This window comes from Heteronotia binoei, chromosome 2 (assembly GCF_032191835.1).
Source record: "Heteronotia binoei isolate CCM8104 ecotype False Entrance Well chromosome 2, APGP_CSIRO_Hbin_v1, whole genome shotgun sequence".
NCBI lineage: Eukaryota > Metazoa > Chordata > Lepidosauria > Squamata > Gekkonidae > Heteronotia > Heteronotia binoei.
The window spans coordinates 19,968,768-19,996,432 of record NC_083224.1 but is presented as its reverse complement, the minus strand read 5'-3'; the positions used below and the strand labels follow the sequence as shown (position 1 = coordinate 19,996,432).

The following is a 27,665-nucleotide window of genomic DNA, read 5'->3' as shown; positions in this document are numbered from 1 at the left end:
AGGGGGTTATAATGCTGTTATAGATTCCATCTAAAGTGGCCATTTTCTCTAGGTAACTGATCTCTGCTGCCTCAAGATCACTCTTATCCTAGGAAATCTGTAGCCGCTAATGGAGAGTGACAAACCTATTTGACGCACTTACAAATTCATATAGCTGCCTACTTGGTTTGGTTCTGAATTAAGATAGTGTATGTTTTAATAGTAGCTACTAGTTGTATAGAGTTCAGTTCAGGCCTGTTGTCACCAACATGTACTCTACACAGGGCTGGCCCCAGACTGTCTGGCACCCTAAGCAAGGCTGACTTCTGCCACACATCCCGCACTGCTAATGTCACCAAGTCACATGGGGGGGGGGTGCCCAATTCATCTCCCCCAGAAGACTGGGTCCTAGGCAATTGCCTAGTTTGCTTAGTAGGAGGGCCGGCCCGGACTCTACATACACAGACCTGTGTATGTAGAGTCAGTGTCTAGGTGGCGGCTCATATGGTTTAATCTTGTTTAGCTACCCCCCCCCCCCCCAACTATTTCTGCGTGTATAAATGTCAGGAGAAGGCAAGATTATGAACCCACTCCCCGAGACTTGATTTTCTAGATAGAGGTCATGTTTTTGTATGAAAGAGCATTACATTGTGCGAGTGCCCCACACTTGCAGTCTACAGTTGCTTCTGGTTCTGAATATCATATTTAAATATTTGTTATAATACATAGGTTTGAGGTATGTATTAGAAATGTTTAGCAAGTAAAATAGCAAATTAAGATATATTTTAAAATACGACATTAAATATCACTGATAAGCACATAAAGCAGAGGAATATGATACAGCAGATACAGAGGGATATGATACAATATTTGTGTTTTGCGCTTACTTGGGGCTCTGCTTCTGGGCACTTCCCCCGAGAAAGCATGGTGCCTCACTGATCTCAAAAGTTCCGCTATTGGTCAAGGCAGAATTCTTACACTGGCTGTTTTCCCAGCCAACTGCTCCTTTGTTAAACCTTATCCTGCCTCCCTCTTTAGCAAACATGAACCCCTAGATAACTTGTATTTGTTGTTTGTTGAAGCAGAAATTAAACTCAGCAACTTCATGCATATCAAGGTATATGAAATAAGACATGTGGCAGAAATCACACGTTTCTGGTGAAATGATACTGTGGAGATGCATAATACTGTTACCCTCTAGTACTTATTCTGAGATAATTTAATCTTCACCTGTTTTGTGGTTATTACATAATACTGGTAATTCAACATATGTTGGTACAAGACAAGTCAGCGGAGGTTGTATAGAGTGGGAGATAAGTGTTTCTCCCTTCTTCTGTTTGTTGTAATAAGATATATAGTTGGGGGTTTGATGGGACTATGTGGAATAAATGAAAAACATGAGAAAGGGCCTGGCTGTAAAGAATGATAGCTCTTAATTTTAACCAAGGGTCTCTATGCTCACTGGTTTCTGTTTTATCTTGACATACGTGTGCAATCCTTGAAGATGGTTCTAGTTTATTTTGAAAAACATGAAAGATTTATACATGAAATTATCCCCCCGCTGTACATTTTGACTTTCTTGTTAGTGAACATTGGGCACGATCGTGTTGCAGATGCAGCATAAAGATGGTCCCAGTAGGGCCTAATGGAACCTTGTTTGCCGTCCTCTTTTCAAAACTACAGTGCAACGGCACATGAGGGGAAACGAAAGCTCTGACTGCATCTTGTGTGCTTCTGTCCAGCTGCCCCTTTGCATGCTGTGCCCAATGATCATAAGCAAAAATGCACCTGTTCATATTTTCATAACAATGCATAGAATTCGTAAATGAATGCAAACTTAGAAATCCCACTGTGATATCTATCATTGGGGAAATGATCTAGTTAAAGGTGAGCTGCTTTACATCTCTCTGATTTATTTGGAGAGTTAAGTACATACCTGGCCTTCACTTGATCACACCCATTATGATCTATTCTAAAGATTTTTGTTTTCTCAAAGTAGTAACTTCATGTTCATCTTGTTGTATTTTGTTCTTTTAATAGCACTAAAAGAGGAGCGGAAGAATGAGGATAAACCAGTAGAATCTTCAACAGCTTCAAAGAAAATTATTGTTTCCACTTCTTCAGTAGAAAAACAGATGTCTTCCCAAACTAGAAATGTGCCTCCAAAGAAGCCCTCTGCATTTACTAGTACTTTACTATCTAAACACCCTATTAAGCATTCTGCTGCAGGCTTCAAAGGGGTAATACCAAAGAAGTCCTCAGTGTCAGGTGGTTCACCTGCAGCAAGCACTGTGTCGGCATCGAAGCCTTCACCTCTGTCCTATGGTACATCCTCCATTCCTAAAAGAACACTTGCATCTTCTAGCATGGGTGGAGGATATAGAAAGCCCATGATGTCACCTGCTTCATCTTTTATGATGTCTGCAGCACAAGCTAAATCTGCAGCAAGTGTTGGTCAGTCGCAGCCTAATTCCCAGATTCGACAAAATATACGGCGATCCCTTAAGGAGATTCTGTGGAAAAGGTAGGAACCACCAGCATATTTCAGAATACTTTGTTTGCATTGCTGTAGTGATATGGAGTCATTAGTTTGGCAACTCTAAAGCGAGTGAAGTGTTTAATGTTAAAATACAGGAGTGTTTTGTAGTGACATGTTTTACAGTGCAATTCTGTACAAAGTTACTCCTGTTTAAGCATTTTGATTTCGATGGGTTTAGACTGGAGTAATTCAGCATAGGATTGTACTTTTTATGAAGGCAGAGACTTACATTAAATTTAAATGTTAGGGAAAGGCTCCAAATGCAAAAGATCATCTTAAATCTCCCCAGAATTGTTATACTGCAGGTTCTGAAATCTATATGCGATTAGCCACATATGGCCCCTATCTGTGGATTGCAGTTTTGGGGCCTGTGGAGACTAAACAGATCTTTCTGCAAACTTGGGGCACTCCCCAGCTTGGTAGAAAAATCTACATTGCTAAAAAAAATACACAAGGAGTTGAAATCCCCCCAAAAGTAAAGTAGCACTATTTCTTTCTTACCTTGGAGTAGTAGCACAGGCCATTCAGGAGCCACTCTGGGCTCAATAGCAGCAGGCACTAGGAGCAGCTTGGGGTTCAGAGTTCAGGTGGATGATTAGACTTGTGAATGGTCAGTGGTAGGAAATCCCATTCTCCCTGTGAATTGCGTGACCCACTACTTGTAATTTACATGGTTCCACAGTATAGAGACAGGTGTCTGCTGACTAATAAGTGGCATTCCTACCTTGGACAGCATAGATCACCAGTTGAAGCCAAAGGGATGGGAGATTTTATTCATTACCTTCATCCCTCGCGCAGGTCATCATGCTAATGTTGGCTTTTAATGCAAGCTCTGATAGTCACTACTGTTGAATGTTAAAATTTAAATGAATCCCAAAGTGATTACTGTACAAGCCAGTTCTGCTTCATTCTAATTAGTGTGCTACTCATTTATCCATTGTACTTTTAACAGTTATACAAATACATAGTTAGACAGATACAATAGTGCTGGTTAGCTTTTGTAGACTTCTAGAAAAGCTAGACTGTCATGGAAGAGAGTTCCAGTGTTGATAGGAGACATATATTTAGAGAAACTATTTGTCACCCTAAAATCAAGCACTTAATTGTCAGATTTCAGTGGGGACTTCAACATCCTTAATGTGCACCTTAACAAATCAGCTTTAGGAGTCAGCCTGAAAAATTTGGAACCAGTCTATTTTCAGCCTTCAGGGTTTTGTATTTTATTAACCATCTTATATGCCAATAAAGGGCACCTTGATCTTGAATAACCCATCTTTTCTAATTATTGCTACCACAAAACTGAACCTTAAGCTCTTCACATTTTCTTTTAATTTTATTAAAGCTATGATAAAATTGTATAAGTGTATAGGTAAACATGGATTAATCCTGATTGTCATCATTGCAACAGAAGGCTAATCTCTTACCCTAAATATCAGAGCCAGTATAGAAAGCAATTGATTGAGAAATGTTCTGCCACCATTAAAGTGTTGTAAAGTTAACATATCAGCAAGAACTTCATTCACATGCATTTTATGTCATGCAACAAAACAATTTCCTGATGTGAAATATCAGTAAGCTTTGCATATTTACAGAGGATTGCTGAGAGATTACGATAAAATAATTGCTGAAAATACTAGGTGCCACAATGAAATTTCTGGGGACCTTGGTATCTAAGCTTTGTTGAGCCCTGGCTTTAACGTTCTCTGGCTCATATAAAAAAAACTAGGCCTTCTTAATGGTCCTTCCCTTGTTCAAAATGCCAACAGAGGTTCAGGCTGAGTGAAGTCTCGAAAAAAATATGGAAGTTTTCTGCTCCCTGAGAAATGAAGGTCCAGCTGACTGTAGCTTCAGAGGAAGAGATAAAGAGGATGGGAGGTTTATTTCAGATGCTGGGTAGATCATCAGGCCAGCAGTCTCAAGGCCATCAGAGTGGGCCTACATATTCTATGATTATATGGGCAGAACTGACTATTTGTAATGTCAGGGAGGATACGGCAGCTGTGGGAACTGAAAGCATGAGAATTCCCTCTTGAGATCAGTACGTTGTTTGAGATTGTCTGCAGAACAATTTGCAGAAGTCTCAGTGCATTTATATTAAGATATTTACTCGTGCTGCTATTCTTGAATAATTTTTTTTTCGCTTTTTGGTAGAGTAAATGATAGTGATGATCTGGTCATGACAGAGAATGAAGTGGGAAAGATTGCACTGAACATTGAAAAGGAAATGTTTAACTTGTTCCAAGCTACAGACACTCGATATAAGAGCAAATATCGCAGCATTATGTTCAATCTCAAGGATCCCAAAAATCAGGTTTGTGTGTATGAAAGTGAGGGAAGAGGGATATCGATGGCCAGTTTTATTGAACTGCAAGCAGGCATTGATCTGACTGCACCCTTAATATAAATGATAGCATGTATCTTAGGAAGCCTTTGGTGGAAGAGAAATATTAACCAGAATTTTTTTCCATTCAGAATTGCTGATGAAATCTCAATGACTTAGTCTCTTCAGTATGTAGAAAGTATCACCAAAGAGAATGTTTTATGAAACTAGCAATTTCAAAGCCAATTCTGTATCTTCTGATCTTTGGTCAGGATCCGTTAGAAGGGATTCATAAGTGAGACTTCACCGTTCACTTACCTACTAGAAGATGTTTGCTAGTTTTGTAAGCAGGAGTTCAGGCTCTAATGTAGATTCTCTCTGTCTCTTCAGGGCCTTTTCCATCGTGTTCTTCGGGAAGACATTGCTTTGTCAAAGCTAGTGAGAATGAAACCAGAAGAACTTGCATCCAAAGAGCTGTCTGTGTGGAAAGAAAAACCAGCCAAATCAGTAAGTAAGAAATGTATGTGGTGCACACAAAGTATTAGTGGTGATTGATTTGATAACTAGCTATAGAGTAGTGATTAAAATTGACCCATATTTATTGTTGTATGAATTTTTCTTATTTTCATAGATAATGACATCTAGGCGTAAATCTAATGAAAATAAGAAATCAACAGTAAAACAAGAGCCCATCCCAGATGTTAACATGGAAGATTCCCCACCAGTTTCTGACTCTGATGTAAGTATAAGTCTCTTGAACTGTACATTAGTTACCTGCATTGTTTCACCAAAGATTAATTTATACCTACTAGTAAAGCGGGAAAGTGCCATAAACTCTTTAAAAGAGACGCTTTAAATTCCAGTTTTTTGATATCTAAAGAGGAAAATAATCTGTTAAAGAAGGTAGAGTCTAGTAGTGACAGCAGCTGCAGGTGCACAGTGGGATTCTCAGAGGGTCCAGCCCAGTTTTGGATTTTGTCCATGATGAAGTGCACCTGGAACATGATTCCTATGGGACACTGACAAATAAATGATGCAAAGGTATCAATTTCTGTAGAAGAGGATTATGTACCCTTCAGTCCCTTTCTCTTCAACATAGAGTTCCATGGGGAGGGGATGTCTGCAATCTAGACGTTTTCTTCATCCCGTCTGCAGCTGTATGCTGGTATACAGCTGAGCCACATTCAGACCTGAATAGCAGTGATTGCCTATATTTTGCTATAGTTTAAACTATGCTCTGATATCCCTCCCCTTCAGCTTTTTTCTTTTAAACTGTTGTATGTTGAAATCAATAGATGTAGGAATTTGTTAATTAGGATACATTAAATGAATGAAAAACACACATCAGATAATTTCAGACGGGCAGCCGTGTTGGTCTGAAGCAGCAGAACAAAGTTTGAGTCCAGGGGCACCTTTAAGATCAACAGAGTTTAATTCTGGGCAGAAGCTTTTGTGTGAAGATGTTCACATGCACATGAAAGCTTATGCCTAGAATTAAACTTCATTGGTCTTAAAAGGAGCCATTGGACACAAACTGTGTTCTATCAGATAATGGTTTGAATCTATGCATTCATTTTTTAGGAGCAGCAGGAGTCAGATCGTGCAGCCCCTGAGAAAAGCACAGCACCTCTTTTGGATGTTTTTAGCAGTATGTTAAAGGACACAACAAGTCAGCATCGAGCCCACCTTTTTGACTTGAACTGCAAAATCTGTACAGGTATGTCCATTTAATAGTAGTACTGCTTGAGCACCCACATGGTAAGAAGGCAGGGAAGATATGTAAATGAAATAAAATGAAGTCAGTTTTCCTCTGAACAGAAGCCCGAGTGTGAAAACACAAAGGGCCAGTTCAGTGCCATTGGTGGAAAGAATGTTACACACCTCAATGCATTTGTAGTGGCATCCCCATGATTCAAACTTCACTGATCAACAAATGATCTGGAGACATTTAGAAGAATTTTTTAAAAATAAAAACTTAGCAGGAAAATAAAATTCTCTTGCCTTCTGAAATGTAGCATGTTTTCTTTGTGGCCCTATGAGGGCAGAAAGATGGAGTAAAAATTTCTGTCCTCATTGTTGATAAATGTCTTTGGACTTTCTGGCATGTTGCGTTTCCGAAGGCTTTCCGTGTTTATCTTGGTTTTCTTGCAATAAGTCCACAACCTGTATCACACTCATTCCAGTTTTACTGAGACTGGTCCAGTACTCTGTCCATCAGCCCTCACTGGCTCACCGTGACATTACTTAATCGTGTTGTCTAATGCACAGGTCAGATTTCAGCATCAGATGATGAACCAACTGTAAAGAAACCAAAATTTTCATCTTCATCTGTTAAGAAGCTGGAACCGAAGCTGGAACCAAAGCCAGAAACAATAACTAAATCTGAAACCTTGACGCAAGTAGAGGATATGGATATTGAAAAAGAAGAATCGGATGATGCTCCAGAACCCATTACTGGACCGGCTGCTGAAGCAATGCCTCAGCCAAGCTTTGAAAGAGCTTATGTCCCGTTAACTCAAACGCAAAATAGCTTGGAATCTTCTCTGGCAAGTGAGAGCTCTCTCTATCCCACCTCTTACGCTGGAGGAGTCATCACTACTGTAACAGTATCTGGCAAGGATCCCAGAACAGCAATGAGCACTTCGCTAGCCTCAGTTTCTACAGGGACTTCTGTGTCGCATCCCATCCCTGCTCCTGAGAAAGTTTCTTTGGGTGAAAGTAAATCGGAAGTTTCACGGTCAATTTTGCAGCCTCCAAAATCAATATTAACAAAGCCATCCTCCTCAGATCCAAGATACTTAGCAGTTTCATCATCGCTAAACGTTGGGTATGTATGTGTTCTACTAAGGAACTATATTTAGAAGATTGGCTTCCATTGTGTTGTGATGGAGCTTTCCTCTGTGGTGCAGTTGCCATCCTCAGTGGTAGTGCACATACAGGAGCCAATGTGACAAAAGCATCACCCAGATGCATACTGCTTGCACCTAAAACAGAATCCTGACTTCACACCTCTTCACACCTGGTGCTCTCTAGGAATGGGCATGAACCAGGGGAAAATGGTGGTTTGTTTTGTTTTGTGATTCGCTTGACCCAATTCATGGTTTGTTTGGTTCAGGAGGTGTAAAACTCACTGGAAGTCTTCAGCAGGCTCTCCTCCACCCACTAAGTTTGGTGAAGATTGTATTTGGAATGTCCGAGTTTAAAGCCCCCCCCCCCCCAAGCAGGTCCCCCCAAGAAAGTTCAGCTTCTGCTCTCACTGACAGCTCTTCTTGCTGTAAGATGGGAGCTCTGTGCTTGGCTCCCAGAGCTGCCAATCAAGCTGTAGACAACTGCTATGGGTATTTCTAGGGTTCTCGGAAACCCACCGCAACGTTGCCTAGCAATTGATTGAATCAGCGCCAGCCTGTCTGGGAAAAAACAAACTACAAAGACAAAACAAATGAAGCAGCATGGTCAGAAGTGGCTCAAAAACAATCCACGGGCCAGCCTGATTTGTGCATGATCACGATTCATGGTTCAGTTCATGCCCATGCCTAGTACTCCCTCTCCCTTATACAAGAGGAGCTGACATGACTCTTACTAACTAAATTCTTAACTCTAATGAAAATTATATGTCTAGGTCAGTGAACTCTATATTGTTGTGACCACTAAACTGTACATAGAAGCATATGAAAACCTGTCTTGCTCTTGGTTGTAGGAAGATTTCCTGTCTAACTGGTCTTTCCCTTGGTTTTTCTGCTTTTCAGTATTTCAGAGACACGGTCGCCTCAGGAAGGAGACACTTCCCAATTCCTCTCACGTATCAGCACCATTTGGAAAGGCTTTATCAACATGCAGAGTGTGGCCAAGTTTGTCACCAAAGCATACCCTGTTTCTGGGGCCTTTGACTACCTCAGTGAGGTCAGACTTTGATGTGCTTATGTGTTTGTGGGTGAATTTTATCTGAAATTATTTTTCTTATTAAAGGAATGGTATAGAAATACTTTTCTGTTGGAAGACAGTATTGCGCTTAGAGCACTAGGATGAAACCTAAACTAAACAATTAGATAATTATCTGATGCTCATAATTTTAGTATTTGAGTTATAATAAACCAGTGTCCCTGACAAGGATGCTAAAATTAATAGTACTGGGCACTGCAGCTATATTAATAAAGGGAGATTCAAACATTTCTACTGAATGTAACTTATCTTGCTAAAGCAATATAGCCATTCATTTAGAAGAGAGAGGGAGAGGCAGAAAAATCTCCTGCTACATTGTAGTGGGCGCATGCCTCATTCATCATCAGTAGAAGTGGCAAGAGTTAGCCATGCACGGTGAAGCTTTGGAAGTGACATGAGGGCTCATGAAATATTTTCATTTATTCTTATTTATATTGTTTACAGTTTGCCTTTCTCTCCAAGACTCAAGGTGAACTACATAATGCAATTTAAGCAATAAATAAGATGAAGAGATGGCTAATAAACAATGTAACAGGAGAGGGATAGTAGTAATTAGAAACAAGGCACAAATATAAAACATGACATGTTTACTGTATGCATTGCCTTGAGTATTTTATAGAAAATCAATCTTTACATTCTAAAACCCATAAACATTACAACTGACGATAAGTAAAGTAATGCTAATCATCCCAATGATACTATATACATTACTGTCCCAAGCAATATTTTTCAGGATTTCACATTCAGTTATCACACAATAAATTATTATTGAATATTACCTCTTCCCTTCATCCTCTGTTCCATTTTGGAGTATTTCCAGAGGCATAAGCAGGGATCTGTAGAAACCCACTTCGTTTAATTATCATTTAAGTGATCATTTCAACTATTCTTGCTTTGTGGTTTTGGATTACAACTGTAGGGAAGACTGTATTGTGAATTGTTTTCACACAATCACTGTTTGTTTTATTTTTTAAAAAAAATATTTAATAGGGAAATTTACTTTGCATGAAAGAGCTAAAATCTTTCTTACCTTAGTCTGGGAGGGCAATTCAACAACATATAGAGCACATAGTCCTTTAAGTATCCTGGTCTCACATGGTTTAGGGTTTTGAGTCAGAACTGGCATTTTGAATTGTGTCTGGAAATTAATTGGCAGTCAGTAAAACTTTAAAAACGGTCAAGATCTTCATGGTCACAGCTGGCATACCAACCCAAACTGGCTAAGGGTGCTACATGCTGCTGAGAAGACCAGAGACTGTTCCTGTAGTGTAACCCTGATTAGTCACATAACTGACCAGCACTGTTTCATTTTAATCTTGGCTGAGCTTCAGTTCATTGGGCCTATTTCAGACTTCTGCTGTCTTGTAAAGGGCATCCCTTGCCTTACATGACTCAGCTGAAATGGTATTATTCGCTTGATTCCTAATCTTCAGGCAACATTTCTGAGAAGTTTCTTGTGGATGCTGAAAAGCATAGAGTACAAGATTATGACGGACCCAGTACTGCAGACGTCACCAGGTCAAGCAGTTGTCCTATAATACCACCCTCTGGTCCCTGGTCAGCTAGGTAGGATTGAACCACTGTCCAGTCAACATCCATTTCAGCCAGCTGCTCCAGAAAGATGTGATTGATGGTATTTGACATGCATACACAGATTCAGGAGAATCAATCAGATTGCACTCTTTCGTCTTTCTCCTGGCAGATAGTCAGGTTGGCCAAAGTTGGTTTAGTTTAAAACAGGAGGAAATTGGATTGAAATAGGTTGAGTACTTGCGTACATTGCCGGAGGAGATTAATTACCACAAGCTGATAGTTCAGTTTCCAGGACAGCTTCTTTAGGCAGGGTTCACAATCACCACTTTGAAGCTGGTTAGGACTGTTTTTTCCCCCCTCAGTGATGGATACAAGACGCTCTGAACCTAACCAAGCAATTCCCTCCGCCTGTCTACTTCAAGCAGGAGTAGAGAGACTCTTAATCTGCATGAAAGAGTTTTTAGAGGGCATAAGAATAAAACTTTTTGGTCTACATTGGAAAACAATAACGTGTTGACGGTTGGTTCAGTAGACAACAAACTTAGTATTGTGGCAGTTATAATGTTGAGTTCTGAGAGCTGTGATTAATGAAACAAATAACAGCCAGTTTACCTTTCTGATCATTTCTTCTGCATCCTGGAAAAGATGCTCTGCTTTATGAATCTAAGCAAGATGTGGGTTTATTGAATGTAAAAGTAGACTAGGAAGGTTTTATTATCATTTCAGAAAGTTACATACTTAAGGAATAACTTTTTAATTATATTTCGCAAATATTTGTTTACATAAAGTCCACATGTTTCTCACAAGAAATACAAAAAGGCCTGGCCAGATGTTACTTTTTGAGTCTAGAATGGGAAGAAAAGAGCCTCAGGTGCTCACAAGTACTGTGTTCATCTGCACCCAGGGTCTCCTGTCACCTCTTCTCCATAAGAGGAACAAAAAGGGAGTTTAAGATTAATCTACACCCAGATATTCTAGGCCAGATGTTAACTTTCTCCCTTGGTAGAGGAGAGAATGGCTGTTTCCAGTCTTGAGACTTGCATAGTTTTAATACTGGCTTTATAAACTAATATTTTACTAAACCCAGAGTCTGAGCATCTGAGCATTGAAGATAACAGCAAGGGGACAGTTTTCTGCTAGATGTGAAGAGGTGAAGGGAGAGCATGGAAAGAACTAGGAACACTGGCTAGTGGCTATATATATATATATATATATATATATATATATATTTTAAAGTTTCTACATGCATTTTGTCAGTCTAGTTCTGTTTACCAGGAACTGGAGGAGGAACAGTATAATTGGCCCTCAGATTATACTTTTCCCCTCACGTTGTCATGTAATGCTTCTTATTTAGGATTTACCAGACACAATTCACATTGGAGGAAGGATTTCACCGAAGACAGTGTGGGATTACATTGGCAAACTTAAATCATCTGTGTCAAAGGTACTCATTTAAAAATCATGTCTGGTAATGATAAATGAATTTCTACTTTATTTGAAATAATTAAGGGCTTCAAGTAGCCACAGGACAAGCTCTGGGAGGTTTGATGCTGCAGTGTGATACAGCAAAGCAAGGGGGAGTACATACCCTTAGAAACTGACAACTTTGTTCCCTGTTCCCCTATTAACTTCTAATCATTGGAATGTAAAATCCTTTAAGGCAAGCAACAAAACAAAAGTGGCTGCCCTTTTCCATTCTGTGAATACTCTCCCAGGCCTGGGGCAGCCAGTCCTTCCCACCTGCAATCCCGTCATTCCCTCCCTGGACTCCCCACCACTCATTTCCTTCCTCTTTCCAGTTAGGCAGTGGTAACAACAAGGTCTTCATCTGCTCCCTTTGGAATACCCAGAACTACATTGCCATGGCAGCATCCAATGCACAGGGAGCCTGGGAAACACAGTTCTCTAGGGATCCCAATTCTGCACTGGCCTCAAGCTCTGGAGAACTGTATTTTCAGGGTCTCCTTGTGCCTTGGCTGATGCTGTTGTAGCATTTTGGGGTCATGATTACTTTTTGCTGAGTATTTGCAAGAAAAGCTCTTCGAAAGTGAGCCATGGGGAGGTTCTGTAATCCATTGTAACATAATTTCATTCTCCCCTTATTTACAGTTTTATCAGCAGTAGGGTCAGCATTTATTTATTGATTTATTTTTGTGTTGTAGGAACTATGTTTGATTCGTTTCCATCCTGCAACAGAAGAGGAGGAGGTTGCCTACATTTCTCTATACTCCTATTTTAGCAGTCGTGGTCGATTTGGTGTTGTAGCTAATAACAACAGACATGTCAAGGACCTCTATCTGATTCCTCTCAGTGCTAAGGATCCTATTCCACCAAAACTTTTGCCCTTTGAGGGACCAGGTAAGCAATGAATTATAGGAAACCCAGAATACATCCAACCTGCTAAGTTAAAACTGCAAGTGTTATGTCAGTCATCAATGGCATTTAGTCATACATAACACATACCTTTGTTAAATACACTCAAAAAGAAACATTTTATGTACAAATGAGTTTTAGAAACATGGCTGCAGTAATTTAATTCTCCCAAAGCTGGCCTGGGGTGGCAAGCACTTTTATAGATGAACGTTCAAATCAGTATAACGTTTAGTATATCACATGGAGACATAAAATATTGCAGCAAAACACACCATGTTTTGGAGAAGCAAAGATGGGCATCATCCTCAAATTGGCAAGCATGACAATCCACAAAATACCACTTGGGCTGAAAGGAAAGCTCTGTATCTTGGTTTCCAAACTGTCATGTATGCCTAATTTCATTCAAATATGGACAGGATGTCCCACTTCAGTCACTTTCATCTCACCATGGTGTGGGAGCCAGGTGAGAGAATATCCAAGGCCTACTCTCAGTCTCTCCTGAGGAAGAATCCTGGGAAGAAGGTAATATCCATGCAGATGCAGAGATTCAGCAGGCTTATGAACACCACAGCCATTCAGTATGTTTTGCTTTCATATAAAAATTCTAACTTCTGCTTAAACACATAGTTGTGCACATTTGTGTTGAATGTGTGTGTGAGAGAAAGTGGGATTAACCCATGCAATTCATCCCCTTAATCATTTTTTTTTCCTTACTGACTTGAGCACTTAATGGCAAACATGCCTAAATCTCAAAAGCCTATTCTTCCTTATCCAAAGACAGTGTAGTGCACCATATAAATACCAGGCACATTCATATGCCTGCATTTTCCCTTTGTACTAAGTGACTGGTGTAAGCAGAAGCCTCAGTTTAAATATTTTTCATCTGAAACATCTGAAGGTAAGTGGGGTATACTTCAGCTTTTAAGCAGCTAAAAGGTGGAGGATGCCAGGAGCTGAGCCAGGCAGTACTGGAATGTTATTCTTTAAACACTGAAGTCACCTTCTCTAAATGTTCAGTGTAAGGGAAACACTGAATCATAACACATGGTTAAAAACAATGGATGAGTTGTGTTCAGATGAATTCTTAGATGGATACTGTTATCTTTTTTAACTCCCACATTCCACTCTCAGCAGCTGAAAGTAATTGTGTTTGCTTTTAAATCATCCTTATAGTTGCTCTCTGTTGTTTGGGATATGAAGATTGTCTAAACTCACAGGGTGAGGTAACAACAAACCACGAGAACCAGCCTCCAAATTAATACACTGCAAGCAACTCTTAGAAAAAATGCAAATTGTTTTTGAGAATAAACCAAACGGTAGGGTATCTGCACCCTACCATTTGAAAATACTGCACAATAGGACATCGGACATTACTGCCTCTTGATGACTTTGGGTGTGGGTGTATGTTCCTTTTGGATTTGTTATAATTTGTGGTCTATTCTGAGAAACATTTTGCATTTTTTCTAAGAGTTGCTTGCAGTGTATTAATTTGGAGGCTGGTTCTCGCAGAGGTTTGTTGTTACCTTGTTTCCCTGCTCAAGTATCTGTGTTGCTATTTATTGGTTGCTAAACTCACAGGGTGGCACCCAAAGCAACCAGGAGCTTCCACAGCTCCCACTTCCTTTCCTGTAAGTTCCCATATCTCCAACAAAAAATGCTTCAAAAAGTAGGGCAGTATCTAGGGGTACTATAGCGAGTTGCAGTATTTAGTGACTGTGTTTCTATAACTCTTTTCTTCATTTCCCAAAAGTGACCTACTAGTAAATCAAGCCAATTAAAATCAGCCAGAAAACTGACACATTAAAGCACTAATTTAATTTATTTTTTTTCTTTATATCCCGCCCTATCCTGCAAGCGGATATGATGAAACACCATTAAAACCAAGTCAGAAAATCTAACCAACACAGCCATAAATTACTACTTAAACTAGGGAAAAGAAGCAGCTCTTACTTCATATAGTAAATCATGGTGCACATGTAGAAGAGCATAGCAGTGTGCATGAGGCTAAAAATAAAAACTAACTTTTGCCTAGCCTCTCTGCGTAGTAGCAATTCATACTTAACTGCAATCAGGCAGAAGGCTGCTGTCAGGTTCTACACGGTCTAAAATGAAAGTGTGCCCTGTTTGTGCTTTGTGATGGCCTCAGTGGAGACTTGGGATTCAAGGAACAAAATCAGGCAGAAGAGTGTGCGCAGCCAGACAACACAAGAACCCGAAGTTCTTGCCTTAGTTCATATGCGGAGCCTTTTCTTTTTAAAACAAACTTCAGTCAAACAAGAGATATATTACCAAATCATGTGAGTTTTTTGTAACCTGTGTGTGGGGCCCAAATGACTGCTTATGCAAAAAGAAGGCAACATTCAGGAGGGTGGAGGAGGCCCTACAGGGGGTAGGGGGAAGTGGAAAAGCTGTATTCTGCTTGCAGTTCTAAAGATCCAACTTTTGGTAACTTGATATTCTGCTTCTGAATCTCTGCTCCAAAGAGAGAGCCTCAGTATCAATATTATCTTCTTTCAAGATTTGTCTGTTGCTGATCTTGAGATATGCTTCTTTGGATATGCTTCTGATCAGTATACAGTTTGAAAACTGGCAATGTAAAGTCATGCAAATTGGGTCAAGACTATAGGCAAAGAGCTTGACTTCAAAATACTTATGTCAAATTTCATTAGGTCTCTCTGATCTGCTGCACTTTCTTAGCTAATATAATTTTCCAGTCTTTGTTTATGCCCCAAAAATATAAACTATGGGTGTACACCAGAAAAAAAATATTTTTCAGATCTGGATTTTGTGGAGGGCAGAATTAGCAGTATTCTGGGTGGGACTCCAGTACTGGTTCAGTATTTGGATTCCCCCCTCCCTTCCAATTTCTGATATTATTTGGGTCTCTTAATCTCTATGGGGCATCTTTGGGGGAGTGGGTGGAGGGGCTGTTTTTCAGCAGAGCTGGTGCTGCTCATCCACTAAAGAACCCAAAAGCTTCAAGTGAATTGGACTAAGTGTTCCAGTTCTTTGGGCCCCAAAGCAAGGTTCCCTCAGCCATCCTCCTTTGTTTTGTATGGGGCGGGGGGGGGGGAATTCCATGGTTTCTCCAGGGTTAACAAAAGCCAAACCCAACAAGAGCAAGCAGCCATTGGCCAAAAGCCTCCCAATGCAAACAATCCAGCAGAACCAACATCAAACCAGAGAATCCCAGCAGAACCACAGACCAATGTTGCACACCTGCCACATCTAATGTCAAACTAGAGAATCCCAGCCAGCCCACCTGGTGGGAGGGGCACTGTTGCAAGCCTAGCCCAAAACCAGTGTTAAACCACAGAAGCCAAGCAGCACCCATTACCACTGTGGCAGCACCAGCCCAACAGAACAAGAGAATTCCAGCAGGAGCAACCTGGTAAGCTTCCCCTAACATAAGACCCCATTTGTCTATGAGAACTACCTCCCTCTCTCCTGTTGCTTGTGAAATCAGCAAAAAAACAAAGAACTTTTGGCACTTTCAAACTTTGGCCATGGATATCCCTATAAATGTTTGGGATCTGGATACCAGTATTAACTAGGATTCTCTAATGTGGATCTGAATATACCTCCCAAACCTGATAAGGTGTTTTTTGGCTTATATTTTTGGACTGAATATATCTGAGCACACATATCTAGTATGAACAAAAGTGCATTCAGATGTTTAGGGGGAAGGACATGATGTATCACCACAAGGCTTCTAAAAAAAGGCTGCTTTTATATGGTAGGAGGGCCTGGCGTGACTTGGTCCAAGGGGTTGCACTTGACTGTGTGACTGAACAACAAAAATATGGTTTTGGATTGGAGGAGGCAGCAGGTGGATGCCACCAAAAAGTATGGCTTCTGATGTACATTCTGAAATTATGTTCCTGTAAGAGTGTATAAAGAACCCAACTGAATGTTTGAATTGGCTTTTATATCAAAGGAGAGGCAGTATCTTAGTAAAGAATCTTCTGCAGTTTGCATAAAAGTTTTTTCAGTGATCCTCTCCTCTGCTGTGATTTAGTTCTTACTAGAGAAGATGAAATGACAGCATATTTTATGAAAGATGTGGATTTACAGCATAAACCAAAGAAGGTCCATAAGTAGTATTTTGAAGACCTTAGAAATACTACGTTTCTAATTCTAAACTTAAGTTCATTTGTTCAAGTTTGTGTTCATTTATTTCCGTATAATATACAGAAAATGAGCAGGATCTCATATCAGTTTATTTCTGTATGTAAATATGTAGGAGGCACAAAATTCACAATTCAGATATTTCAACTTGTGTTAAATGGAATTTACTGCTTTCATTACATAATCTCAATAAAAGTATTTGCTACAAAGTGGTTATTGTGTCTTTCAATTTTTGTAAGCCTAATCATACCTCTGACTACTACTGGTCTGTGAAATAAACCTCTGGTTAAAACAAGATTTGGTAATGTACTAAAAATTTTATTTCACAGACTACTCCACTTCAGAATTGGTTCTGGATTTTTGGTTATTGATAAACCTAAAAACTAGAAAATTATTTAACAAAACAAGCCAGTCCCTAAATATGATATCTTTACTTTAACCGTAGCATTTATCAAAATATTTTTAGATTAGGGACCACAAAGTACTTTAAAAAGAGAAAAAAAGGAAACATGTTACCTTCTTTGAAAAGTGGTGATGGGTTTCATGGCTGACATACCTCGTGGTGACAATAGACATCGGAGCTGGAATACATCTCCTGAAGTCTCCATCTGTACTTCAATCAGTGGGCCAGTCTGCTGTAGAACTGATGTCCTTTTTTGCAAGAGAATACTTCAACTGTTATCAAAATCAAGAAAGGGAAGAGGAAACACCATTTGTGACATGACAAACATTTTAATAAACCTTGTGGGCTACAGTTGTGATTCAGTCATGCGACTTCTAATGCAAGCAGTCTCAGTTGGGTTAGCTGTATTTGTCAGTAATCAGGGATGGTGATGAGGAAAAGAGACTGAAATTAATGTTCACAGCTCTCTCTGATGGATTCTGCAGTGATATACCTTCTTAGCCTACACGAATGATAAATCAGTTTCTTCACCCATCATTCTCACATGTATGTTTTTACATTAATTAGTCACCCCCTACAGTAACATTTGGCCTTGTATATCTTTCTCAGCTATTACTATGCAGTTCATCTCTCCCATCCTTTCTCCATTGTAGAGGAGTGCTGGGAGAAGTAATGTGGAACCTGCAGGTATAGTCTTCCACTAACGACCACAGTCATCAAAAATCTTGCCCTAGTAGCATTGATTTTTATTCAGTTCCCATAATTTTAAACATTTATTTGGGATATAATGAACAAGCGTTTTTCCTATTGCATATCTTCATCCACAGATTGTGGCTGGTTTTTTTTTTTTCAGGAGTTAGCATGCTTTCAAATTCAGTAATAATGAAATCATTGGTGGTGGTATCAAAGTGAATATTTTTCAGAGTTATTTACTTCATTTATTGCCTCTTTCTCCCAAAATTGTCTTACATTGTTCTCCTCTCCACCATTTTATCCTCACAACAACCCTGTGAGGGGTTGTTTAGGCCAAGAGCATGTGACTGCCCTGTGGTCATCTAGCAAGCTTCCATGACTAAGTGGGTATTTGAACTCAAGTCTCCTAGATCCTACTCAAACACCTGGCCACTTCACTGGCTCTCCAGAAATCTCCACAAATATATCAAGTTAATGTTTGACAGCATAGAATGAAAACGTATCTCCAGACCAGACCATAGTTTCCCTGTTTAAAAGCAAACAAACTTTTCCCATCTGTTAGTAACTGAAAAGGGATCTTCTCATGACAGCATTACCTGCCCCTCTGGGAATCTTTGCATACATTTTAATGCATTTATATGCATCAGTATTTCTTAAGAGACATACCTGTTCCACACATTGTGGTCTCTCACCCAAACTGCTTTTCTTATTCCCTCAAAAGCAAGCATAACTGATATTGCCAACTAAATATCTAGCAATCACTGACCAGGCTATGAGTAGCTCCGTTTTCAAAGCTGAGCAGAGTAAGTCCCCAAGCTGCTGCCAGTGTCTGTCAAAGCTAAGTGAATGTAAGGGATTAGAGGGCTGTAAGCAAAGCCACTAGCAACAATCCTGCTTAATATCACTGCTTTATTTTTGCTATGAAATCTACTTTTATATCTAGATCTAGCATTAATATCTTTGGAGTGCTACAACCTTTTCAAAGTTTATTATAGAAGAGACTACTTGAAAACATAATTCCTATGTAGAAATCTACACATCTGGATATGCAGATGCCCCTATCCCAACATTTTGGTTTGGAGGAAGGCAATTTATATAAATATATGTCTCCAAAGCCAAATATGTCCTTAGACATCTAAAATCTCTATTCAAAAAATACATGCAGGAAAAAAGGTTTACATTAAACCAAATGTTACCAATGTTACACCCATTATGAAGATGAACTTTCTCAGTTCCAATCAAAATTTGTTTCTGAACCAAAATTACAAATTAATTTGGTTTCCTAATTTGATTGCCAAGGGTAGTTATTTGATGTTAGCTGAAGATGAAAGAAACTGCTCAACCCCTTTTAATGAGTATGTAACAGCATTGCAGTGAGCACTATGCAATTCTTAAATACACAAGTCCATGCTCAGAGCATTAGAGCTGAAGTCCTGCACACTTGCCATTTAAATATCGAGTTACGTTGGCAGATGGAGAACACTGGAGAGGGAATAGTCTTTGATAGATGAGATATAAATGGGGAAATGGGAACAAGCTAAGGTTCAACTAAGTAATATTTAGAAGAATGTATGACAATACAGAGGTCAATGCAAGTCTTTCTCTAAGGTGTTTTGCATATCCAGATATAGCAAGTATTTTAGAGGCATGTTAGATGTCATTGCTAGAAATTTTAAAACTAAAGGCAAAATCTGATCCATGAGAAATAATGTGAAACTAATTTATTAGATGACTCAGCAGATCATTTGCTCACAACAGTACAAAGGAGGCAAATTGCAGCTTTGACATTACAGTAGGCTCATTTTATGCTTTCTCGTGAAAGCTTAAACATCAAAGTGTTGGTCACCAAAGCACCCACATTATATTTGTAAACACTGGGCTGGGTGGCACAGAGCCATTCCATTGCTGATGGTGCTTTTCTCACATGAGCCTTCCCCAACTTGAAGCTTTTGACCCTCTTGCATCAGGTGAAAACTCCTTGTACCAGAGGAAAGCACTACTGCTAGGAGCACAGATCATGGGATCCCAGCACTTAAGTTGACATCCTGCATTAATTCCTATAGTGCAAGTCTAAAGCATTTCATCTAAAGATAACTACTCTCTCATTTCATTCAGCACTTGTTTTTAGGACCTCATTCAGCAGATTCTCTAAACATGTTTGCAATTGCAATACAAATGCTCTCAATTGTAGGGGAAATGCAGCACAATGTTTTACTATCCAAAATCAAGCCAAACTTGATAAAAGAGAAACAATTTTAGGATTAAAGATGGTATGTAAAGAGCAAGCAATGGAATGGAATGTTTGCCCTATGTTTACTTAAAGGAGGCATGTGGGAAATGAAAACAGGAGGAACCATCTATTACTAAATTATTGAAACGTAGTATAATAGCAATTTATATTGAAAGGATGAGTTAGATCAGAGAGCTTACAGGCTTTCAGAAGCAGAATTTTGTTTATAAATGCTGGGGTCTGACCTGTAGATTGTTGCATTTTCCCTAACCACCAACATTTGAACAAACTTTATTTTAGCTAGAAAAATTATTAGAATATAATTTTGCTCTTCAGAATTAGAATATCATTACTTAGCACTCTTATGGAAAAGTCAAATATAAATACCTAATTTGTTGATTCTGCAACCAATAATTATCTGATTATTGAAATAGCATGGCAGCTAGTATAGCATAGTGAAAATTATCTGGGAACCAGGATGTTACCAGTTAAAACTCATATTGGCCAACAACCTTACTAGGTGACCTTAAACAAACCTCTTTTGCTTTGATCTCAGGTCTCTCTGCAATATGCAGATAATCCTGGCCTATTTTGCAGGGCTGTTAGGATTACTTTGGTAATGCACATGAAGCCCTTCCAACAATGAAAGTGCTAAGTAGTAGTTATTCTTTGATCTGTAACATTTACATTGAATGTTCTGGGAAGGTTCTGTGAACAGCAGAGCTGGGGCTGGAGTATAGAAACTCAAATTGTATGAAAAAAGAAGCCTTGGGGCGGGGGGGATGCCCCCATCTACATAAACAGTGTCTAGAGCTTGGGCTTGTGTTATATATAGAAAATTAAAACTTGAATCTTTATGAAACAGAAGCACAAATGTTTTCATAAGTCATCTTTAATACACTTAGTTTGCATTTGTATATTGCTGTTTATTTAGAACATGTATATGCATTCTATTCAGTGTATATTGAGGTTCCTGGCATATATTTATCGTACAAAAGGAAAAGGCTTAGTTTTGCATTTGTATTGTGCTTTAACTAAATGCTCACCTAAGGGTTGCAGGGTCAAATTCCCATTTGTTCACCGTTCAAACCTATAACAATATAGGTATTATGATTTAAAGCCCTCTGTACCACCAAGTCCCATCTGTAACTTTCTTTGGCCCACTTCTATCAAGAAACTGAGTAACCATATGTTTGTTTACTTCATTCCTCTTCCATAAAGCTACTATGCAATGTTCTCTTAATTACCAAGAGGCTAGATCTTACCACTCCATTAGTGGTGTATTCCTCCAGTAAAAGGAGCGCTCTGCTGGTACAAGAGGTTGTTTGGAAGAGCTTCTTGCCTCAGTGGAGGGCTCCTTGTATGCACCATGGCCAATGGAATACAGTGGCAGGAGTCAATGGAACTTCTCTTCCAGAAAGACTGTGTTGCTACAAGCTTTGACCACTTTTGCTTCCAGTATTTTCTGTAGCTGATCTTTTTAAACTATTCCTGGTATAATTTTATCCTTATTATGCCTATTTGAACGAAAGATGTGAGGATTACTTATCTTTTGTTACAGCTGCCAGTTCTGCAATATATATGTATATAGAACATTCACACTAATTTTTAAGGAAACTGCACTCATAAAAGTTGAAAACTTTTTTTTTAGTGAGTTGTGGAATGCTTTCTGGTTTTCATCTCCAAATTATTATTCATTTTAATAACATTAATACAGATACAACTTTGTGTACTGGCATGAGTATTTTCAGAATGCTTTTTAATGTCACAGTTAATAAAGTATTTGCCAATTACAGTAGCTCTGTTTAGTGCTAAAACTGCTATAATGTGTCATTAGTTTAAGCTTAATTTTTTTTAAAAAAAAACTTACATAAAATCTTCTTTTGTCTTGCAGGTCTTGAATCAACACGTCCAAACTTAATTCTTGGATTGGTGATTTGTCAGAAAGCTAAGCGTCCTGCGACTGTGTTAGAATCTGAAAAGATGGAAGAAAAACGTAACAGAATTCAACTACAGGATGAAACAGAAGTATCTACATATCCTAAAGGTGCTTCATTTTCTCAGCAGGAGAAGAAATCTCCAAAATTCTCCCTGTATTCTGCAGACACTGTTGTCAATACAACACCACCTGGTTCTCCACCCCCTCCACCCCCACCTCCCTCTTCAGAACAATCTTCAGTGGTGACACCATCTGTGCTAAAAATATTATCCTCAATTAAAACAGGAAACTCAACTCCTGCCACCTCATCAAATGTTTCACTGCCAGGAACGAACACAACTACCCCATCTTCTGCAGCTTCCTCATCTGCAAAATCAGCCACACCTCTCGATCACATCCTGCAAACACTGTTTGGAAAGAAGAAATCTTTTGATTCCAAGGATTCCGAAACTACTCAGACATCTAAGACTGAAACTCCAACAGTTATTGAAGAAGGGTTACCAACCGTTCCCTTACTGGATCCCATTGTGCAGCAGTTTGGGCAGATGTCAAAAGACAAAGCTATAGAGGAGGAAGAAGATGACAGACCTTATGATCCTGAGGAAGAATATGCCCCAGAGAGAGCTTTTGCAATGCAGAGTGGCGAAAGTGGACTTGAAAAACAACGGGAAGCTTCAGAGCAAGAAGATGAAGCCTATGATCCCGAAGATGAAACGATCTTAGAAGAGGCAAAAGTTACTGTTGAAGACTTACCTAATAAAATGTATTTGGAAACTAAAAACAGCTCCTTGGCAACATCTGCTCCATTTGTCCCTGATATATCTGCTCCAGCATCTTTGGTAGAGCAGCAGAAAATGTTAGAAGAATTAAACAAACAAATAGAAGAACAGAAAAGGCAGCTGGAAGAACAAGAAGAAGCTCTTAGACAGCAAAGGGCAGCTGTTGGTGTATCATTGGCTTGTTTTTCAGTATCTGATGCTTTACTGTCACCTCCTCCTCATCTTGATCTACCTGCTCCAAAGCCAGCCATAGCAAAAACTGAGTTATTTCAGAATGAGAATCAAGCTACTGAAAAATCTGAATTGACGACTTCCTTAAGTCAGGGAAATGATCCTAGACAAAGTAGAGATCCCCGACAAGCTCGAAGGACTGTAACTGAGTGTAATGAAAGCACTGACTCCAGTTTAAAGACACAAATGAGAGAATCCTCCACACGTGACAGCATTCTACCTAGCTATTCAGGCCCACCACAAACAGTACTTAACAAAGATGATAAAATGCTGATGTCTGTTACTCAGCCAGGTCATAATGAAACATGGGTAACAAGTGACAAAGGTTCTTCATTGCCTGAACAAGATGTACCCACTATCAAATATGAAAATTCCCCACAAGTTCACCAGGAAACCGTAAATAAATCAACCAGTGAAGCACCCATAACAGCACCTGTCCGTAAAGTGCTGCTACCCACGCCTCCCAGTCCATGTTTCTTGCCTAGCTTCTCTGCACCTAATAATGCCCAGAATGTAAGCTGGTCGAATATGTCTCAGGACAGTAATTCAGCAGGGGTAGGAAGAGATTCTTTTCCAGGCACTGTGTTCACACCCCAGGAAAAAGTTCCTGGCCACTTTGAAACAGAAGGAGGGCCCTCTTCTTTGCAATATGAAGGCCAAAGAAATCCTCATTCTGGCCACTTTTTTGAACAAGTGGAATCTCCAGCAATTCAAAGTGAGGAAGAAAGAGGTGCACCCCTATTTTCTTCCCTTGGGCAAAAAGGTGTTCCTTCTTCAGTAATGTGTGGTGCTCCTGATTTCCATGGACAGAGGGGGCCACCACCACAGTTTACAGAGGGGCATAATCCAAATAACGATGGACAAAGGGGGCCGCCACCAAATAGATTTGGTGCCCCAAGAGCACCTATTCCTTCATTATTTTCTTCACAACATGGACCACCTCCTCTCTTTAATGAAAACAGGGGCCCTTCACCATCATTTCCTGGAGGCCCAAGAGAAGCAGCACCCTCTCAGTTTGAAGAACATAGGGCACCCCACATGGAACACAAGGAATTTCCAGATCCCCAGTATCATGAGATGTCTGGACCTCCTAAAAAATTTGAAAGCCCTGAGCCTCCCCAGTTTATGGGGAATAGAGGACCTGCACCTTTTTCTTTTGGGGGTCAAAGAAGGCCTCCTCCATCTCAATTTAAGGGTCAAAGAGGAGGTCCACCACCTCAATTTAGCGGACCAAGAGGTCCACCTCCTAATCATTTTGGAGGTTCGAGAGGTCCTCCTCCAAATCAATTTGAAGGACAAAGAGGTCCTGCTCCAGGTCACATGTCAGGACAAAGAGGACTCTTACCAACACCATTTGAAGAACGGAGAGGGAGTCCGCCACCCAGATTTCCAAACCAGAGAGGCCCAGGGCCACATCAGTTTGGACCAAGAGGAGCTGCACCTGGTCCATTTCCAGAACAAAATGAGCCTCCCCCAAATAGACATAATTTTCAAGGGCAAAGTCAGCAAGGCATGAAACCGACCCCAAGGCCACTTTTGGATCTTCCAAGTCATCCACCCCAGCACAGGAAAGAAATGTGGGATGAAACTGGGCCACCTACCTCTCATTCTAATACTTCAGGACAGGGATCTGACTCAGAAGGACAGTGGCCAGCATCTGATTTTCGAGATGGCCGAAGTAACGAATATAGAGCTCAGACTTTTGAAGGGAGGCAGAGAGAGAGATTTGAGGGGGGTAATAAGGAGAAAATATTAGAGCAGCCTGATGTCCAACAATCTGATAATCGACCAAACAGAGGAACCGATGATAGACGGCGAGACCGTGATCATAATCGACCTTGGGAAAGAGACCGTGGGAGAAACTGGAATAGAGGCAGGGAAAGGGATTGGGAGAGACATAGAGAAAAAGACTGGGATAAAAACAGAGATAGAAACTATAACAAAGACAGAGAAAGAGAGTCAGAGCGAGGTAAAGACTGGGAACGAAACCGAGAGAGACCCAGAACCAGAGAAGGAGATGCATACCGAAGAAGAGACAGATCAAGAAGCAGGGATCGGGATTATGATAGATACAGGGACAGAGAACAAGCTCGAAGCAGAGAAAAAGATCGAGAAAGGGACAGGGACCGTGACAAGGAAAGAACCAGAGATCGCAAGGATCGCAGTAAAAGTAAAGAATGTGACAAAGACTCAAAGCCAGAAATACAAACAGGTGGCCAAAGGCCATCACATTCAGAAACTGTTTCTTCTTCCAGTAAGACATAGAAAGGGAATGACCACTTAATAATGAGTGACTCAGAAAAAAGGCAACTGTAAGACGTGACTGTAGACTCTTTGTAAATATTGTATATTCTGTAAGACAAATACTTTGGTAAAGCCTGTTCCACACACATCCTCCCCCACCATTTTTGAACAACTGTAAAATACAGCAGATATTCAGACATTAGGCAGGTACTTGCTGGGCTAGCTACACCATAATGTTTTGTTTGGTTGGTTTTTTACAAAATACAATTGACAAAATCCTTTTCTGTTGGTTTAATGCTAGTCTTTTGAGGGATTCCTGTAGGGCTTAACTGGAGCCCTGGCTTCCCTGTTTAGCCCGCATGTACAAATGTGCATGCAGGCAGTCAAGACTTCTCATTGTTTCTCAAGGAAAACCCAAGTATCTCTTGAGTCTTATGGAGATACCTCCATGTGCATATTCTGTGTTCATGCAGGGAAGGATTATGCCTGTAGCATTATACTTGTGAAATGTTTCTTTTTCCTACTTCCTTTATCTTAAAATTTCCATTTACAGATAATAAAAATGGAAATGTCTTCAGAGAGCACATTGCTTTTTAAAGATATAAAGTTATGTTTTCTAATAACTTGAACTGTAATTTTATGAGAATTTAAGCAAGATCTTAGAAGCCATAATCTTTACATCTTCAATATGTAGTATTTTTTGTTTGTTTCAAATTGCTCCTACATAGAAGAAAACCAGTATTTCTGTCCCGGGTGTATCAAATTATGGATGGATTTTTTGTATTTATGAAGCTATTGTAGAGGAGCGGTGTTATTTCTCATTTGTAACTGTCAGAATATTTGGATAGGAAATGTTAAGCTTCTAAGTTCAGTTTCTTCCTTTTTATATGTGGGCCTTTTGACTTACAAACCATTTAGAGTTCAGATGAGGATGAATATTTCTAAATAAATACTTTTCTTGTGAGTAAGAGATTTTAAATGTTGCATTTTTACAAAAAGATAAATAAAAATGAATAAAACGTATATATAATGTAACTAAGGCTTTTGAAACATACCTGTTAGAAAATGCTTTATAAATTATTGAACTTTCTGAATGAAAGAGGGAGGTAGTTTGTCAGTTATAATACTTCTGTAGATGTGGAACGGAATGTTATACTTCAGAATTTAAGCAATTTGGCTTTCCTTGTAAATTTCAGTCATTAGGGATTAATGAAGATTAAGAAAATTCTTAGTCCTAAATAAAAATATCAGTGCACATTCCAGTCAAAGATAAGCACTTTTAAGTCCCATTGGTTTAAGCAGAAGTGAGATTTAAGCATGTGTTTAAAAATCCTGTTGGCATTAATATAATCTAAATGTGCTTAACTTTTGAATTTGCCCTGGGTTATGTTCTTGTTAAAAAAGAGTCACATTTATTTTGATGAGTAATTAGTTATTATTCAAGCAAAGTTTGGAGTGGTAAAGCCACTGCTGATGAGTTCATTACTTTAAAAGGCACAGCTTTTTCACATGAAACACAGTATGCTATTTTCTTGTATTCACGTTCATAATTCTAAACTGTACATAGAAAAAAAAATCACCAGTTAAACTGGGTTTGTACATTTACATTTGGGCAGTTACTTTGATATTTTTATTTTAAAAATTCAAATGTAAAATAAGATTCTTAACTTTTGCATTTTGAAGCCTGCATTACAATTGGCACTACTCCATAAATAAATCACTATGGATTTACACTTCACATTGGTACATCTTAGTCTTTTAACATCAATGGCCCATATGCAAAAACTTTTGCAGAATGTTAGACGATAGTGACCACAAATATCTACAATGATTAACTTTTATTCAAGGTGTTTCTAACAGGAGACATACATTTCAGTATGCAAAATCAAGTGTTGGGTTAGGTTTACTTGACAGGATTCTGTAAATTGTATTTTATATTTCAGAATATTAACTGTACATTAAATGTGGGACTTCACAGAGTTTTTTGTTACTGTATATCAAATAAAAATCTAAGAAAGTCTTTGTATGGAATTTATACAAATTAGTTATGATCTACTAGTGCAATTTTTTACTCTTTGGCAAGCATGACAGACTAGAAAACAATTTGCAAAACAATAATTTCACTCAAATGTTTTCTTTAAAGCCAATATTGACTATTTTGTGTGATTTTTTAAAAATGCAATCTGAAGGTGGTCACCACACAGTGGGTTCAGATCTGGACTTAGCCTGCAGGTCTAGAAAGCCATGTACATATATATCTGCGTAGCAAGCATTCTTGCAGCTTGAATAGTCAAATTAATTTTAAATTGAAAAATGCCTTTGACCTTTCTGCTGA

At 39.2% G+C, this 27,665-nt stretch overlaps 1 protein-coding gene across 6 annotated transcripts in view; it reads left to right on the top strand.

Annotated features, from left to right (window-relative positions):
* The window catches only part of DIDO1 (death inducer-obliterator 1), a 72,232-nt gene extending 44,882 nt beyond the window's left edge, over positions 1-27,350 (top strand). For all 6 annotated transcript variants that reach the window (XM_060230646.1, XM_060230643.1, XM_060230640.1 and 3 more), the window contains exons 8-17: positions 2,020-2,503; positions 4,670-4,829; positions 5,229-5,345; positions 5,470-5,577; positions 6,420-6,555; positions 7,107-7,665; positions 8,585-8,738; positions 11,665-11,754; positions 12,473-12,668; positions 22,032-27,350. In XM_060230646.1, the coding sequence (XP_060086629.1) occupies positions 2,020-2,503; positions 4,670-4,829; positions 5,229-5,345; positions 5,470-5,577; positions 6,420-6,555; positions 7,107-7,665; positions 8,585-8,738; positions 11,665-11,754; positions 12,473-12,668; positions 22,032-25,351 (5,324 nt within the window). In that variant the 3' untranslated portion in view covers positions 25,352-27,350. The remainder of the gene's footprint in view (positions 1-2,019; positions 2,504-4,669; positions 4,830-5,228; positions 5,346-5,469; positions 5,578-6,419; positions 6,556-7,106; positions 7,666-8,584; positions 8,739-11,664; positions 11,755-12,472; positions 12,669-22,031) is intronic.
* Positions 27,351-27,665: the final 315 nt, after the last annotated feature.